At 40.9% G+C, this 17,771-nt stretch overlaps 1 protein-coding gene across 2 annotated transcripts; it reads right to left on the reverse strand.

Annotated features, from left to right (window-relative positions):
• Positions 1 to 7,535: 7,535 nt before the first annotated feature.
• Positions 7,536 to 16,564, reverse strand: CLK1 (CDC like kinase 1). Of its 2 annotated transcripts, XM_004576941.4 has the most exons (13): positions 16,371 to 16,564; positions 15,091 to 15,251; positions 14,274 to 14,502; positions 13,261 to 13,351; positions 12,797 to 12,863; positions 10,882 to 10,998; positions 10,631 to 10,797; positions 10,014 to 10,108; positions 9,802 to 9,931; positions 8,431 to 8,513; positions 8,079 to 8,158; positions 7,783 to 7,873; positions 7,536 to 7,693 (listed from the first exon to the last, which is right to left on the reverse strand). In XM_004576941.4, exons 2-13 carry the CDS (start codon positions 15,249 to 15,251, stop codon positions 7,550 to 7,552), a joined length of 1,455 nt encoding a protein of 484 aa, XP_004576998.1. In that variant the 5' UTR covers positions 16,371 to 16,564; the 3' UTR covers positions 7,536 to 7,549. The 2 variants fall into 2 exon arrangements, with proteins under 2 accessions (XP_004576998.1, XP_058520791.1); XM_058664808.1 differs by lacking the exons at positions 13,261 to 13,351; positions 15,091 to 15,251; positions 16,371 to 16,564 and having other exon boundaries at positions 14,274 to 14,412.
• Positions 16,565 to 17,771: the final 1,207 nt, after the last annotated feature.

Raw genomic sequence — 17,771 nt, forward strand, 5'->3', positions numbered from 1 at the left:
GCATTGGTCTTTTCAGTTATCTTCTACCTCCTGTATTTTCTACTGTAATAATGTAATTTAAGGCCTTCCACAATGAACCGTTCACTTTATTCCCTGGGTTTTCTATATCAACAAACAGTTTTCAGTATGATTTGGTTAATAATTTGTTATAAAAATTCTGTTTGAAATTAAACTGTAAAAGTATCAAAAAGTCTCAAAAAGGCAATGATTTGTGTGATAATTTAATCTGCCCAGAGCCCTGCTCATCACTGAAAATCTCATAGATGGTAGTTGAATTATTGACATGGTTCTTGAGTAGTTGGACTGTTGTTTGCATGTTAACATTTTCTTGCAGTTTTATTTCTATATGTCCTTATGCTCAATTATTTGCTGTTGGGTTGCATCCTTAATGAAGCCATGAAAAGCAAATTTGGGAAATTTGAAAGATCATATATGGCTTAGGTGATGGGAAGTGTTTGTTTTTTCATTTTGGAGAGGCAAGAGTAATGAATATTCTTTTCCTAAGAAGCACTTTTAAATGTGCCTGGTAGAAGTCTTGTTTAGAATTTCTATGTTGAAAATACACTTAGATTTATAGGAAAAGACTTGCAAAGGAAATGATTGTACTATCCCCAGTGAAAATGGTAAAACTCAGCATGTTTGAATTGGGGATCTTATGTAATTTACATTTCCTACTGGCTTAGAGTATTTGTAAAGAGTGAATGCAGTGGCAAATTCCTTCCCACTTGGCTCTTACTGGAGTCGCTTCATTTTATTAACATACTTCAGTAATTCCTCAAGCTTCTGGCTAGAAACGTAACTCCAAATACAGGTTTTTTGCTTTTTGCTTTTTTTTTTTTTCCCATTGCTATGAGCCAAGTATTCTATACAGTTGATCTTTTATTTTAATAGCTGCCTTTTAATTTTCTTTTCCTGCTGCTACCCATCTATGTATGTACTCATTAGGGAGAGAACTGTAGTTTTCTTCCAGTAGAAAGAGCTTGTTGAAAGTGAACACGTTGAAGAGTTTTCAGTTAGTGAGACAGTAAATATGGATTAAGGCCACCAGAAACTGAGTAGAGATTACCCCTTTGGAAGGTGCCATTCTCACAAGCCAAGAATTTGGTCTTTAAAAGTTCACCTTGAAGGAGGAACTTGTAATTTAACTGATAACATTATGAATGGGGTGAGGTTGTAAAATGAATAATATTCAGTAACGTTCATAGTTTTCATGCACAGGTAAAATGTATTCACTAGATTTCTACGTAATAATCTGCCTTTACTTTGTAGTCCTCAAACAAATTTTTTTTAATAAAGTCCATCCTTATACTTAGGTTTTATAGATCAGTCTTTGTTCTTTGTAAACTCCATGTTAATACTGAGTAGTACTGTATGTTGTACATTCAGGTGTCTTTATTGTGCAAGCATTAACTAATTGTTCCTTTTAATCTTTATAATTCAAAAACTGTAAACACCACAGAATTGTAATGTAGCTGAAACTACATTTACATTTCTATAACCAGATCACTGCATGTTATGCTGTACAAAGTGTACCCTGTTCTATTATATACTGTGTATAGTGAAATAGTGTGTAGTCTTCCAGAACTACATTATGATCTTTGATCATAATTGTTTTCTTCATGACTCGGTAGTATTTACTTACTACACTAATATGAAGATTACAGTGGATAAGCTGCCCTTGACAGTATAGTATAAAGAAAAGGACTACTTTCTAAAAGACATTGCAGGTTTTTATTTTTTAACTTTAGAATTTAGCTGCCAGAGCCAACCTATGGCCTCATGTAATTCTTATTATAGATCTTAAAATTGTGCTTTTAATTATGATTACATAAATGTTAATTGATTTTCCTAACATGGTGTCAGTTTCTAAGGGTAATACTAAATTAAATGTGTTTAGAACTGATCTTAAGTTTCTTAATTTATTAATATTATCCCCATTATTTTTTACTCTGTTCTTAAGAAAAAACATACCAAGCATGCCACAGGCTATTTTGACATAGTTTTTGCAATGGTGATGAGGGCAATTGCATGTGACCAAGAAATTTTCTAATTTACTGTTTTCAAACTTTTTTTTCCCCATTATTAATATACCTCCTACCAGGGAAACTTTTTTGTTTTCTTTCTGATGGTAACAGTTTTTTTTAATATCTCAAATGCATTGTAGACCCACTGTACTCTGTAACTAGACCTGTTTGGTGCCCATGGGGGCCACAGTGCATGCTCCTTTGAGCCTGCACACTCCAGTGTATATTTTTAAAGCAATGTGGGGCACCCTAATGGTAGATATGTCTTCCTGTATCCCTGGTGTGAAGCAGTAGGTTTTGGTCATGGCCATTAAAACTAGCAAACACTGTCTGCTACTCACTGCCTATCTTTGAGCATTTATGCTTTGCACCCAGTTGAGGCATTTCCCATTGGCTTTGGTGGTTCTTCGGATTCCACTTGATACAGTATCATTATTAAGTAGAATCTTCTAGGTTCTTTCTAATCCATAAATGTAAAAATTCTGTGGATAGATGATTTAAACTTGTAGGCATAATGTTGATACTGACATTCGATTGGTAAGTCTCATTCAAATAGGCTTCTTGCAGGAACTGACACAATTATTAGTTAGCTTTGAATGCTACATAAATGCCAAAGTTGTAGTGTAAATTATTAGATTACTGAATTAATTACCTTTGTAAGTTTCCTCAGATGCTATTTATAGGTGCTGCCATGTAAAACAGGTTAATAAGCATTTCTGTGAGAATTCTAATAAACTGCCTTGCTATGTTTTTTTCTTACATTCACTTTTAGTCCTCTAATCAATGTGATTCACCAGCCTGAAGCCTACAGGATTAAAATACTAGAACTGAAAAGGTTTGCAGGAATCTTGATTTAAGTAGAATCTGGAGGATGGTTTTGACTTCCCAGCAATGACTCCATAATAAGCTTTTGTCTGAGAACTTAAGTAAATGTCAGAACCCAGTATGAGATGTAAATACCTCAAGCTAGATAAGGTTTTCCTGGCTTTCCTGCTCACTCCATCCTTCCAATCCACTACTTACAACTGTGAGCAGTTGGCAGCCATATCAAAGCCGTTCTTTTCATATTATAATGCATTTTAATCTTTTTGCTTTTATTCTAAGATTGTGGTGTAGATTCTTGATAAGTGTACTCGAAACACTGTCAATTCAGTAAACCTTAGTCAAAACCTTAGTTTTTATTTTTTTTTATTTTTTTTTAAAGATTTATTTTTATTACCAAGTCAGATATACAGAGAGGAGGAGAGACAGAGAGGAAGATCTTGCGTCCGATGATTCACTCCCCAAGTGAGCCGCAACAGCCAGGGCTGTGCCGATCCGAAGCCGGGAACCAGGAACCTCTTCCAGGTCTCCCACGCGGGTGCAGGGTCCCAAATCCTTGGGCCGTCCTCGACTGCTTTCCCAGGCCATAAGCAGGGAGCTGGATGGGAAGTGGAGCTGCCGGGATTAGAACCAGCGTCCATATGGGATCCTAGCATGTTCAAGGTGAGGACCTTAGCCGCTAGGCCACGCTGCCGGGCCCAAAAACCTTAGTTTTTAAAAGCTCATCTGCTGTGGTGCCTACAGTAGTGCCCAAGAGCAGATGGTGATAAAATGCTGCTGAATCCCTTGTTCTAGAATTTGTCCAGAGGGACCAATGTTTTGTCAAAATCTGCGATGTTTAGATTGTTAATGGTTGTAAAACAAACTTGGGTGTTACAAAGTTGTCAAGAACAATTGAGTTGTTCCTTGTCAGGGAGCTGTTTTGTAACTGAAAAGTGAAACCAAGTTAGGACTACCAATTTATGCGGCCATGCTAAAGAGGAAAGAGTTAAACATCTTTTTTTTTTTTAAACCTGAAAAGGTAAGTGTTGGAAACAGTTTAGTAGCTGATGACTGAAGTATTCTCTTAAAAAAAAAAAAAAAAAGATGTCCTACATTTTCTGTGGGTATATATTGTTTAGAGTAGTGGAGAACACTGTATAACTAGGAATGCAGGTAGCCCTTGGCACACTCAACAAGCTCAAGTACAGCCATCCAACCCAGTAATGTTTCTGCATTATTCCTGTGCTTAACTGTGAATCTTGCTGCTTGTCTGTACCCTTGAAATTTAATAAAATTTCATGAGACTTCTTGTTAAAGAAAAATGCGGTGGTTGTTGGTGGTTGTATGGTAAGGCCAAGTCCTTGATCCTTCCATTTGCCCATGTATTTATGTGACATATACTTACAAGTGCCATCCTCTGTTGTCTTCCCAGGCACATTAGCAGGGAACAGGATCAGAAGTGGAGCAGCTAGGCAGCACTTAAACTGGAGCCCATGTGGGCTGCCAGCTTTGCAAGTAGTAGCTTATTAGACAACAATGCTGGCCACCAAACATGTACATTTTAACAGTTTATCTAGAAGGCCCTGCAGGAAATCTCCAGGTGACCGAGCCTTCCCGTCTAATAGCATGTGCACATTACTTAATGTTTCGGAACTGAAATAAACAGGAAAGTGAATCCTTGGGTAGGGGAAGCCTGCTGTGTGCTGAACTGGTGACTGTGCTAAGTACATTCTATCTAGGTACCATGGCTTTACCATACTGTAACAACCTATTTGGGACACTTTTGGGTTCTACCATGGGACAGACACAGGGTTACATTTTGGGGGGTTTGATGTGGACTGGGCCATCCAAGGGCTCAGGAGCCCTCTTGGACGGCAGGAAAACAAGCTGTTCTTTGTTCTCATTCACAGCAGTGCTTCTGGTCTCCAGGTATGTTGGGTTTTCCCCACAAAGATTCAATTCAACAACTGCAATATACTGCAATTCTGAGAGCCTCTACCTGGGTGCCAAAGGTTGAGCATCCAGTTCCAGGGGCTGCCACACTACCTCAGATACCAGCTACCTAGCTGTACACTTGGTAGATGGTTCCTGTGTCATCTTTGTGTTTAGATGATTGGAACAAATCGGGAATTCAGATTTTTTCCTGAGGGGGAAAGGAACCTAAACATTGGAGACACATCAGCACTAAGAGTAGGGACTTGAATTTACACTAACACAAGATGTGGGCATCCCAAATGACAGCTCCAATTTTCTGCCTTACTGAAATTGTTTATAGATAAACCATCAAGGTATATGGGGTGAGGTATGTGTAGAGCTGACTTCTTGACCTTTCCAGTGTCACCAAGCCCATAAGCTCAGCAACCTAGTCTTGGGTTTTATTGGGGCCTGATTAACAAGGGTGTGATCAAATTATTGGCTGCTATTGATGGGTTGCTGTCCAGCCCGTCTGCCTCTCCTAAATTGAGAAATTTTCCCTGGGTGTCCAACAATTAAAATTCTAGGGCCTGGTGTGTGCCATGACTCAACATGCTAACATACCTTACAAGCACCAGGATCCTATATGGGAATTATGGATAAACTCACCACAAATGAGACCCAAGTCATATTTTATGTGCAATTTAATTCATCTAGCATACAAAATATCAAAGAAGGGTCTCAGGATGGCACAATTGACTAATCCTACACCTGCAAGCATGGCATCCAATATGGACCTGGCTACTCCACTTCCAGCTTCTTAGGGCCTGGGAAGCAGTAGAGGATGGCCCAAAGCTTTGGGCCCCTGCACCCACGTGGGAAAGTTAAAGAAGTTTCTGGCTTTGGTTTGGTTTGCCTCTGGACATTGTGGCCATTTGAGTAAACTGGTGGAGGATCTTTCCTATAAATATTCCAATAAAACAATCTAAAAACAAAACTAAATCTTAGACACAGGAGGTCATTTGCCTCACTATAAATGGCAGTTGCAGGGTGGCAAGATGGCTCAATTGGCTAATCCTGCAAACACAGGCACCCCATATGGGCATTGGTTCATGTCCCAGCTTCTCTACTTCCAACCCAGCTCCCTGCTGGCTGTTGTGGCTATTTGTATTTGGAGAGTGAACAAATGGAAGACCTTGCTGTGTCTGCAAATCTGCCTTTCCAATAAAAATAAATCTTAAAGAATATGGCACCTTGATGTTAATACTTCAGTTGTTTCAGAAAAATCTGCATCTCAAGCCTTAGGCAGAGCTCTCCACCTTTTTGTGACTTTCAATTAGAAAATCAGCCACTGCATTAAGCAACAGAAAGCTTGCACCACTTATTTCTCCTTCCAATCTGGTGTCTGATGTTGGTGATTATGCTTTGGGGTTTTGAAGGTTCTTCAACAGTGTCTCAGGACCAGTTGGAGCATCAAGGATGGTGCAGCTAATTCGGTTTCATCTTGGGTCAAGTTTTTAAGTCATGACCTCTCACCACGTGGAGAAAGTAGTGACATAATATAAACTTGAAGTCCTCGGTGGATTGTAACATACACTGCTGGTACCATCCCTTATCCCCCATTGCCCGTATCTTCCCAGGGGGCTCTCACCTTTTCACCCAAAGGCCTTGACAGAGCCCTGTTAGTGAATGCACTACCAACATTCTGGTGGTAATTCAGAGCAGCCTCCTATCCCTGACAGGAGTGGGTATATAAATCTCTAGTAACATGTACTTTATACTAGTTCCCAGAATTTCTCCGTGGTTTTAAAACTTGTTGCAAGATAAACATAGATACCTTAACATACAGTGAGGTATTTTGTACTCTCCAGATGGCTGGGACTGGGCCAGGTAAAATCCCAGGAGCCTGACCTGGAGACTCCACGTTGTCAGATAGGTGGCAGTACTTAATACTGCTTTTCCCAGGCATATTAGCAAAAAGTTTGAAAAAAAGAAGAGATGCTGGTATTAAGAGCAGCAGTTAAAAACAACTATTACATCAGCCCCAGTAGTCCTTCTTGGCTTAAACTCTAGTTCTTTGTGTCTATTTGGTTTCATTACCTTCAACTTGAAGGCAGCCCAAAAACTGAGCCTACAGTCCCTAAAAAAAAAAAAATTCACGTATCTTTCCTCCTCTGGTTTATTACTCAAATGGTTGTAAATGCTGGGCCAGCCTGAAATTAAGCACATCTGGGTCTTTCACGTGTTCACCTGTTCAGGGACACAAGCATCTTCCACTGCTCTCCAGGCACATGTGCAGGAGCTGGATTGAAAGCAGAGGAGTGATGACTTGGAGCAGCACGCTAATAGATCTGTGGCTGAATCGGTGCACACTAGGCTTGTTCCTGTATCTTCTAAAGCCATGGTATCAGGTTGCTTTATTCTGTAAAAGTCTCATATTTTAATCCCTGTACCATAATTTTTCTTCTCTGAAACCTAAGTTCTTGAAAAATCACTGGGTTGGGGGATAGTTCTCTGACCTGTGTTTAAAGTGGAGCAGCAGAGAATCAAATTCAGGTTTACCCCACCTCACAACACCAGAAGAAAATCTTGCACAGTAATAAATTTCAAAGCACAAAGTTTATTTTTAATAAACCATTTGGTAATCACTGAAGATGTTTATTACTTTACAATCAAATTATCCAAGCAAAAATAAGCATGGCAATACAAAAATTTAGGAAAATGTACAAAGCTGTACAAAATAACTTAGTATTTAAAAATTAGACTGATACAGTCTATAATCTCTTTGAGAGCTATACAACTATGGTCTATAGAGTTTTTTTAAGTGGATAAAAAAAAGGGTGTTTTAAGGCTTCCTTGAGAGTGATTCTTTTGGCTGGATCATACTCCAACATTTTCTGAATGAGGTCAAAAAGAAGTTCGTGTTCAGCATCCTGGGAAAGCATAAATTCCTGAAAGGAAAAGAGAAAATTAGTCTTTTCTACATTTCTTCCTCATAAAAATGGAGGGGAAACTCGATGTGTCAATTCCAAAAGCTTACCTTTAAAGGCTTACAGCGTCTCGAAACATATCTGCCAGCAGAACTGTGCTCATCCCAGTCTAAGCGATCATGATGGAAATACTTGCGTTTCCTGAAAACAAGTCAAAAATTTAGCAGAAGTGATTCATCAGCTGCTCTTTCCTGAGACCAATGATCAATGTTTAGAATTTCTAGAGAATCAGAAGGTAGCTAGCCACGGAACAGAAGTCAAAGTAATCAATCTGCTTAACAGAAAAAGATTTAGTTGCATAAAAGTTGAGGCAGGACTAAAGACGGCACTAGCTCCTACCACCTACCTGGTTTTCTGTATCATGTGTTTTGGCAAAGGTCCAAGAATCCTTTCCATCATTGCTAAATGCTCTTTACTATCATGTGTCTAAAAGGAACAAAAGGAAAATAACTCATTAACTATCTTATTTTAAACATCATGTTTTATTTGAAGTAGCTGCTCAGTTTCCAGTCTGTAATTGGAAGGCAAAGATGGAGACCACCAAAAGGACAGACTCGGCAAATTATAGCTCATTTGTGGGTCTCCCAAAAGGGACTAGCCAAGAACTATTTACACCAAACTTCTGTAATGAGAAATGCCTCATAGTATATTCATGTACTGAATGCTTTTCTTATGCAAAGCCAATGAGAGTCACTTACTGGAAATACTGTGAACCCCAGATAGTACTCAATGAGAATGCATCCGATACTCCAGACATCACATGGCTGAGACCATCCAAGAGCTGCAAAATATAGTGTTAGGAAATGAACCTCAGAATTACATTCAAACCTCAGAAGACATTCAAAGTTGATTAAGAAAACTTTGTATGTAAACACTGATGTTAGCTTTAGGATTGTAAAGGAACGACTTAATTTAAGGTTAAAAAAACACATGAAGAAATAAAGGTTACGGGCCCGGCGGCGTGGCCTAGCGGCTGAAGTCCTCGCCTTCAACGCCCGGGATCCCATATGGGCGCCGGTTCTAATCCCGGCAGCTCCACTTCCCATCCAGCTCCCTGCTTGTGGCCTGGGAAAGCAGTCGAGGACAGCCCAAAGCTTTGGGACACTGCACCCGCGTGGGAGACCCGGAAGAGGTTCCTGGTTCCCGGCTTTGGATCGGCGCACACCGGCCTTTGCGGCTCACTTGGGGAGTGAAACATCGGATGGAAGATCTTCCTCTCTGTCTCTCCTCCTCTGTGTATATCTGGCTGTAATAAAATGAATACATCTTTAAAAAAAAAAAAAGAAATAAAGGTTACAGCTTTGAAAACATCTTATTTCAAGTCTCAACCGATTTGACTTTTGGAACTAACTAGTCCCATGTTTGTGACTCGCAACTTGGAGACTTACTTCTTTCCTAGGGTCCAATGTCCTAACTATAAAAGTGAAGGCTGTCTGCATAAAGAAATGGAATACAAAAGGCATTAAATAACTTCTGCTTTGAAGTCCCTCCGATAGAGTATAAGGAGCTGAACAATTCTTACTGCCTACTGACACCACAGTTGTCCTCATGCTGCGGTGCAGGGTGTCTTGTGATGCTGGTGGCAAGACATCGACACTGTGGTTATGCAGAAGTAGCACATGGTTCTAGACACTACCTAACATTTGACAGGGATGATAAATGACCATGCAACTGCTGATTTATATGCTTACCTATCATTAGAATGTACTCATACTTACCAAACACAGTGCACTATAAACCAGTGTGATCTGTTATGCTGGCAGCAGCCTCATATGCCCTGTTCATCTGCTGCCTCACCTATTTTCATGCTTAGAAGTCTTCTGACTGCATCATACTTCCTGGTGCTTTATTATTTATTCTAGGAGCAATAAGCTATACTGTATAAACACCCAACTTAGATACATTCTATGATGTTTGTACAACAAAAATGACTTAATGATTTCTTAGAATAAATCCTAGGTATTAAGTGATACCTATTTACCAAGCATGCAAGTACTTTCACAAAGATTAAATCACTTGTTCAAAATCTTGAACTATTACATAACTAAGAGCTTTAAAAGCAAACAAACCTAAAATGACTTCAGGTGCTCTATAGTGTCTTGTAGATACCAGTGTACTGTGATGTTCATCATCATACGTCGCACTTCCAAAGTCTACAACTTTGATATCTGGGTTTATCAAGGTTCTCTCATCACGTTTCTGAAAAATATTAAATCATGGTTTACAAAGGCATATAATACTCATTTGAAACAATGAAGAAAATACTCATTTGAAGACTTACCATTTTGGGATTATATGCTTCTGTGTAGTCAGACTGTACAAATAAGATGTTTTCCGGCTTTAAGTCTGTGTGAGTCAACTTATTACTGTGCAAAACTGAGAGCAGAAAAAAAGCTGATACAATCTTTAACAAAACCAAACCAAGCCACACCCCAAACCCTACAAACCAAAAAAGTAACATTCCAAGCCTATATAGTCACCACAAACTGAAATGCACTACACTTCTTACAGCTTATACAGTTGAATTTTTCACATATATTCTCCCCTTATTTTTAACTGGTAAATGTGTGATATGTGTAAAATCACAGAATGCCTAAATCACGGGACTTTTTCACACGTTATCTCATACTCATTAGGGGGTTGTGATCAGAATACTTCAAATCTTACTGATTTTTAAAGTATATAACATAAGTAATTGCAGTCACCACACTATGTAAATTCTCTCTTGAACTTATTCCCAAGTGAAATTTCATATGCTCAGACCAACACACCCCCTTCCCAACATTACCCAATTCACACCACCTACAAGTCCAATGTGAAATCTTACTATTTTAAAAGAAACTAATCAGTCTGGCAATAAATCTCAAATTGATTCTGTAAGATGTATCAACAACTTACAATTCACAGACTTGCATATCTGATATGCCATCTTCCTGATATGATCCAGTCGAAAAGGTAGAAAACCATTTTCCTTAATGAAGTCATAAGTACTAAGCCCCAGTAATTCAAACACAATGCAAATATGACCATGATGCTCAAACCATTCCAACATCTGGACACAGCGGCTACAAACACAAGAAAAGTACCTTGAGTATATTCTTACAATTCAGTTCCCAAGGGCACTTTCCAAGTTCTAATTTGATACTCACAAGGTACTGTTGGGATCTGTTGTGTTCAAGTGTTCCAGAACTTGTATTTCTGAGCGAGCAGCTTCACAGTATCTATCCACATTTTTTACTATTTTTACTGCTACATGTCTACCTCCCCTGTAATAGAGAATGAGTTTGAAGTTTTAAAAAAAAAATAAGTCTAGTTTGCTATCATTCTCTGCAAACAGTACTACTACTTAACACTCTGAACTGTATCTTTAAAATTTTGGTCACAATTCAGTCTAAACGATTAACAAGCCTTTCAAGCATACCATACAATCAGTAATGCAAGCATGCCAAACACTACAAAATACTTTCATTAGACCATTTTTATTAGTTTTGGGGATAATACTTCCTCAATTTGGATTCCATGTAACATATTTAAACTCATTTCCTCCTGTAATTTCTGTGACTGCCAAATACAATCTCAATTTCTTTGGACAGTTTTACCAGAATGTCGGGATGCAGTGGGGACCTAGGGAAGAATGCTAGTTCACAGACTTCACAAGCAACTGGAAGCTTCTAACAGAGACTAGAAAAAGATAGAGGAAAACATTTTTTAACCTATCTTAATTTCAATCATTTGTCATTGAAATGAACACAAATAAATTTGTGACACTATTTAGAAGTCACTTGCCCTTGGGGGCTGATGCCAGGGCACAGCAAGTTAAGCCTCCATCTGCCATGCTGGCCTGGCAAAGCAGCAGAACATTACCCAAGTGCTTGGACCTCCACCCCCAAGTGGGCCCAAAAGACATTCCCAGCTCAGCACCAGCATGCTCTAGCCATTGTGGCCATTTAAAGAGTGAATCAACAGATGGAAGATTTCAGTTTTTCCTCTCTCCAATTCTGCCTTTTCATTAAAAATGAATCTTTAGGACCCAGTGCGGTGGCCTAGTGGTTAAAGTCCTCACTGTGCATGCACCAGCATCCCATATGGGCGCCAGTTCATATCCTGGCTGCTCCACTTCCCATCCAGCTCCCTGCTTGTGGCCTGGAAAAGCAGCTGACTCAAAAGATGACTCAAAGCCTTGGGATCCTGAACCCACATAGGAGACCCAAAAGAAACTCCTGGCTGCTCCTGGCTTTGGACTGGCTCAGCTCCAACTGTTCTGGCCAGTTGGGGAATGAACCAGTGGACAGAAGATTTTTGTCTCTATCTGTAAACCTGCCTTTTCAATAAAAACTAATAAATCTTCAATAAAAATAAACAAATGATCTGAATGGATTTTAAAAACTTAGGAGCCAAGGTATAACCTAACTAGTAAAGTTCTTACATAAGCAAAGCTTCAAAGGCTCCTAATGTTAAAAATCAAGGTTGAAGGGCCCGGCGGCGTGGCCTAGCGGCTAAGGTCCTCGCCTTGAACGCCCCGGGATCCCATATGGGCGCAGGTTCTAATCCCGGCAGCTCCACTTCCCATCCAGCTCCCTGCTTGTGGCCTGGGAAAGCAGTCAAGGATGGCCTAGTGCATTGGGACACTGCACCCGCGTGGGAGACCCGGAAGAGGTTCCAGGTTCCCGGCGTCGGATCGGCGTGCATCGGCCCGTTGCGGCTCACTTGGGGAGTGAAACATCGGACGGAAGATCTTCCTCTCTGTCTCTCCTCCTCTCTGTATATCTGGCTGTAATAAAAAAATGAATAAATCTTTAAAAAAAGAAAAAAAACCAAGGTTGAAAAACAGATCGAAATGAGGAAAAAAGGGAAGCCCTAATAATTGTGCTCAGCAGGATAACCAAATACTCATCCAAAAAAATATATTCCCAGACTATTAAAAAATATAAAAGGTACATATTTTAACTGACATTTTCTTATACTGAAAAGACCTAAGTTAAAAATGTATAAACACATTTTAAAAGAGTGCATAAAGCCTACACAAAATATTATAACTCCAGTGTAATCTCGAAAGAAACTTACGCTTTATGATCGATACACTCCACAACTTTCCCAAAAGCTCCTTCACCCAAAGTATCAACAATTTCATCTAAAAAAGAGAAATAAATCTTAGCCATGCTGAGAAGTGGAAATGATGTACTTACAATTAATGCTATCAATGCAGATTATTCTACTTGATGCTAAAAATTTCCTTATCATTATATATTTACTTTATTGATCAACACCACCAATAAACATTAACTACTTTAGGTCTAATTTCATTAACTTCATTTACTGTTCTGGAAGTTCTGTGTAATAAACATTAAATTTCTAAAGAAAGCAAAACACAGTCCCTCCCCACCAAAAAAAAAAAAAAAAAAGAAAAAACAAACAGAAGAAAATAAAACAAAAACAGAGAAAGAAAAAGATTTCCAAATCCCTGAAAACAATCTACATAAAGATTATGTTATCTGAAAAGTTAATAAGTGTTGAAAAATATTCTATACATCTTGCACTTAGTACGTCTCCACTCTGACAGATCAGGTGACCCTCCTCATCATCCTCTACACTCCTGGTTCTTTTCCTTCGGTGACTCTTCTGGAAACGTCAAGTGGGCGGCACCAAGATCATCCAGCCAATCAATATACCCGAGTGAATTCAGGGCAGAATACGAAATTCATTCAGCGGGGAGATATTCAGGCATTCAGATACACGCCAGGCCACAAACGGTTGGCAGGAGCAATTTCAAATTCAGTCCCCAGAAATTCACAGGGCACATAGTTTATGTTAACAGGAGAAAAACATGGCAAGGAACAGATTTTCAGATAAGATACTCAAAGTGGCAAGGCAACAAAACATAATACAATTGCTTTTCTTAAAAAAAAATAAATGCTTAGTTGTAGCATTCACTGAAACATAATTTTAAGTTTCTAGTGTCCTAATTTCAAGTTGTAAAACTGTAGGCTGTAATATTTACTTGTTAAAGTAGGCTGTGGCCAAATTAAAATTTCCTAGCTATCTAAGAAAACAAGTATTAAAACAGTTAATAAAATTTAAGTCCTAATTTTGGGGAGAAAAATATCCATCATACAAGAATAATACTATGACATTTAAAATATCATCTGAGCTCATCTCCAAATTAATACATAACTCACAAATCTCAATTACATTGTGACTGGCTTACTGGAAGGGACTAAACATGCTCTATTGGAACAGAACATGTTCTACTTTTATGCTAAAACACCAACTTATCAGAGTAAGGCAATTTCTTGAAGTACTTTTAACTATCTCCATAATTTCAATGGAATGATAATTTGGAGCCAATCACTAACTAAAATCTTACTATAGAATACATATATGTACCACATTTTATGAATTCCCTATCCAATGCATAAATACAGAAAAAAAATCCTACAAGTCAAAACTGAGATGGTTTTGTCTCTAACAAAACTTTCTCAAATTCAAACATTCCTGTCCCACATGGGTAATAACATTGAAAATGTTTTAAAACAGCTCATACCCCGTGTGAACGATGATGTGGCGTACTGTGATGAATCCTATGTTTACTTTTATAACTACTTCTTCCACTTCTACCAGAGGACTTGCTACTATGGTTCTGGTATCTGCTCTCATGGTCTCTATGGCGATATCCAGGTTCACATCCTTGACTGTAGTCATTTCTATATTCATCAATGTAGCGTCGACTATGATAATCTTTCTCATTTATAGATCTGCTTTCCAAATAATAGCTAGAGAAAAAAAATTGCTCAATGTTTTGTGCCAACATCAAATTATAATAAAATTATAATTTTTATGTTCTCTTCAAGACTGTCTCTAACTGCCACCCTCCCTCCCTGATCACCAGCACATCAGAGGAGTTTGGCCCAGGTCGAGACACTGATCAAGCTTGTATCCCATTCTAGAGTGCCTGGGTTTGACTCCCAGCTAGCTCTACCTCCTGACTGTAGCTTTCCACTAATGCAGACCCAGTGAGGTGGCCAAGGTACAGGTCACTGAGTTCCTACCACTCATCCTGGGAGACCTGATGGGAGTGCCATACCCTATAAATACAAAACAAACACCCTCTCACAGGACACAGAGGAATTGTAAACAAAGTTATTTATTGAGGCAGAAGGCGCTCCCATTGGCTGTTTCACTCCCTAAATTCTCGCAATTTAGGCTGGGTGTGGGATCACTTCAGTCATTGCTAGCTCCCAAAGTCCACATTAGGAATCAGAAATTCAAACCTAAGCAATTGAAATCGGGACAAGGGGCACTTTCAGTTGTGTGACACTAATGTTCCCATACGATGTATTTGTACAGCTTCACCTCCTTACCTATCAGATGTTTTAGAGTGATTGTATTTGCAGCGCTTGTTCTCCCGAGCACTGCTATAGGATCGCTTCCTCCGTTTATGACAGCTGCTACTTCTCCATTTTCCATAATCCCAATCCTTTTCATCCCAATCAGGACAGTAAGTCCTCTTTGAGTGTCTCATCTATAAAAAAAGGCAAAATTTTCCCAGTTCAGTCGCATCCCGCAAGGAGCTGTTTAATAATAAAATCACTTCTTTGTAAGTGTACCCTTGGTATGACCTTCCGGGATTGTTCTTTCAAATTAAAATTTGGCACTCGCTTTCACCCCATCCGTAACCACTGATAAATCCCACTGACGCCATGCTCAGACTTGAAGCTACAACGAAGGCAAATTTTTTTAAAATAAAAGGCAGAGTGCGAATCCCAATTTATCAACTACCTTCCAGTAACAAAAGCAACCACAAAACACGTCTCAGAAACTAGTCTCCAATCTAAACATCCTGACCAGATTTCTGCAATCATCTTTCCAGCGCACACTGAAAGGTCGGTACAAAACACGCCAGCACGCCAAGGACTCTGAGCACGCACGGAAGCCAATGAGAGCACCAGAGACCCAAAACCCCAGACTCCCCAGGCCGGACGGTACACAGCGGAAACGAGCTAGCTTCACGCACCACTCCGCGGCCGGCCGAGACCACTGCCTTCCAGAAAGCGGCTCCTTAAACGACTCCACTGACCTCCGGTGCCGGGACTGCAGCACAGGCCTCTGCCTACGACCTGGGACCCCGAGAGGAGCCAACGCACCCCCGCGTCTCTCTTCGTCCCTCCCGGTCACCCTGTCCCGTCGCCGTTTCCACTGGCTACAGACAAGTGCCCGCAAGCGCTGAGGGATCTCTATACATTCTAGAACGCCCGCGCGAAGCCAGCCCAACAGGCAGCTCCACCACCTCTTCCCAAGGAAGGACGGAAGGACGGAAGGACGGACGGAAGGACGGACCCCGCCCCGCCGCCATCTTGCAACTCGGCCGCCGGAGCTAACAACATGGCGGCCGCAGGTGCCCGGGCTCAGCCCTCCCCACCTGCCCAGCTGCGGAAAGCCGCGCCGCGACGGGGGTGCCCCGTCATGCCAACCGCCTCAGCGTCGGCGAGCAGAGGCCGGCGGCGACGGGCCCGCCGAGAGCAGACGATCGCGCCGCCTTTGGGAAGCCTGCGGCTGAGGAGGAAGCCGCCGTGGGGGCGGCCGACTGCCACACTCCCGGGGACGACGGCCCTGGTGCCGGTGCGCTATCTCTGCCGCTTACCGTTCTGCTTGAGACGCCTCGCTGAAGGGCACAAAGCTGCAACGGGAACAGGAGAGGGCCCAGCTCTCGGCGACCGGCAACCACCACAAAATGGTGCTGACAGTCGCGGCGTCAGGACTCTTCTCGAAAACACGGAAGACGTCCTGAGCGCGTCACCGCCCCAGGGCGGGGCGGGGGCGCGGCCTCCCAGTGCGCAGGCGCTGGGTGCAGAACCCCAGCGAGGAGGAGGGCGGCCGCCATGTTGGGTACGTCTCCGTTCAGATTCTTACCCAGTGTGTCGCGGCTGGCATTGTTTTCTGCGTTTTGTTACAACTTAGTACGCAGTGGGTATGTCTCCTTCTCCATATATGGCCCTTATGACTATAACAAGGGGGCGTTTAAGAAATAAGCTCTAAGACACATAAAACTGCATTGGCACCACTTAACCACTGGCACTTCAGAATAAAAATTGAATGCCGGTAAATACAGACGCATTCTAATAATCAAGTACAGATCTTTTGAGACTGACAACAAAAATTAGTAACACTTGGGGAATAAAGGTATGCGATATAAAACGTGGCCCAAAAAAACCTCTGGCAAAAAATAAAATTTTAATACTAAAAGCAGAAACGGAAATGATTACAGTTAAAGGATGAAACAATGAGATCATTAAAACAATTAGCATTTGCTTGTGAGGCGTATGTAAGAGAAGAGAGCTGCAGGCTAACTTCCAAACTTAAGAATCAAAACATTAATTAGTCTCCCTTGGGAGAAGAAATAAACCAAGTAAAGATTTTGATGTCTTGATATAATCAAGGTGACTGAGGCAGTGATGGGAACATTGGTCTGAAGTCAACAATAATGCTGGGAAAATGGGTTGATTAGGTGAAAGCCCTGTGGTAAACAGCAGTGTGTTAGGAGAGCACCTTCCATTTACTGTGTTGTGCGGGATTTTGAAATCCCCAGAGAATCATCAAGTCTGAAGTCGGTGCTAAGGCATAAAGGTGGTTTATTCAGGTTAGCCTAGGTCTCCCAGCCTCTTCCCCCAGCCCAGCCGAGGTTGCAGCCAGATCAGCAGGGACGACCAAAGAGGAGAGAGCCAGAGAGAGCCCCCGGTTGAGCAGTCCAGCATTCTTATACATTTTAGGCTATTAATTATACAGTCATGATTTAGCAGGCTTCTATTGGTGGGTTTGAAGCAAGCAACTTTTAAAAAGTACAAATTGATGAGCTATAGGGCAGTGGATCTTATCTAACACCAGGGACCTCCTTCCTGAGGAGTGGTCTGCCTACGTGATCTGCCAGGTGTCCTGCCAGGTGTCACATAGACTATCAGGCCTGGAGTTCACACAGCTCCCAGCCAAGCAATTAAGGCAGAATCACAAAAGCAGAAAACATCTAGGTTCTTCAACTGCATGACAG

This window comes from Ochotona princeps, chromosome 5, assembly GCF_030435755.1.
Source record: "Ochotona princeps isolate mOchPri1 chromosome 5, mOchPri1.hap1, whole genome shotgun sequence".
NCBI lineage: Eukaryota > Metazoa > Chordata > Mammalia > Lagomorpha > Ochotonidae > Ochotona > Ochotona princeps.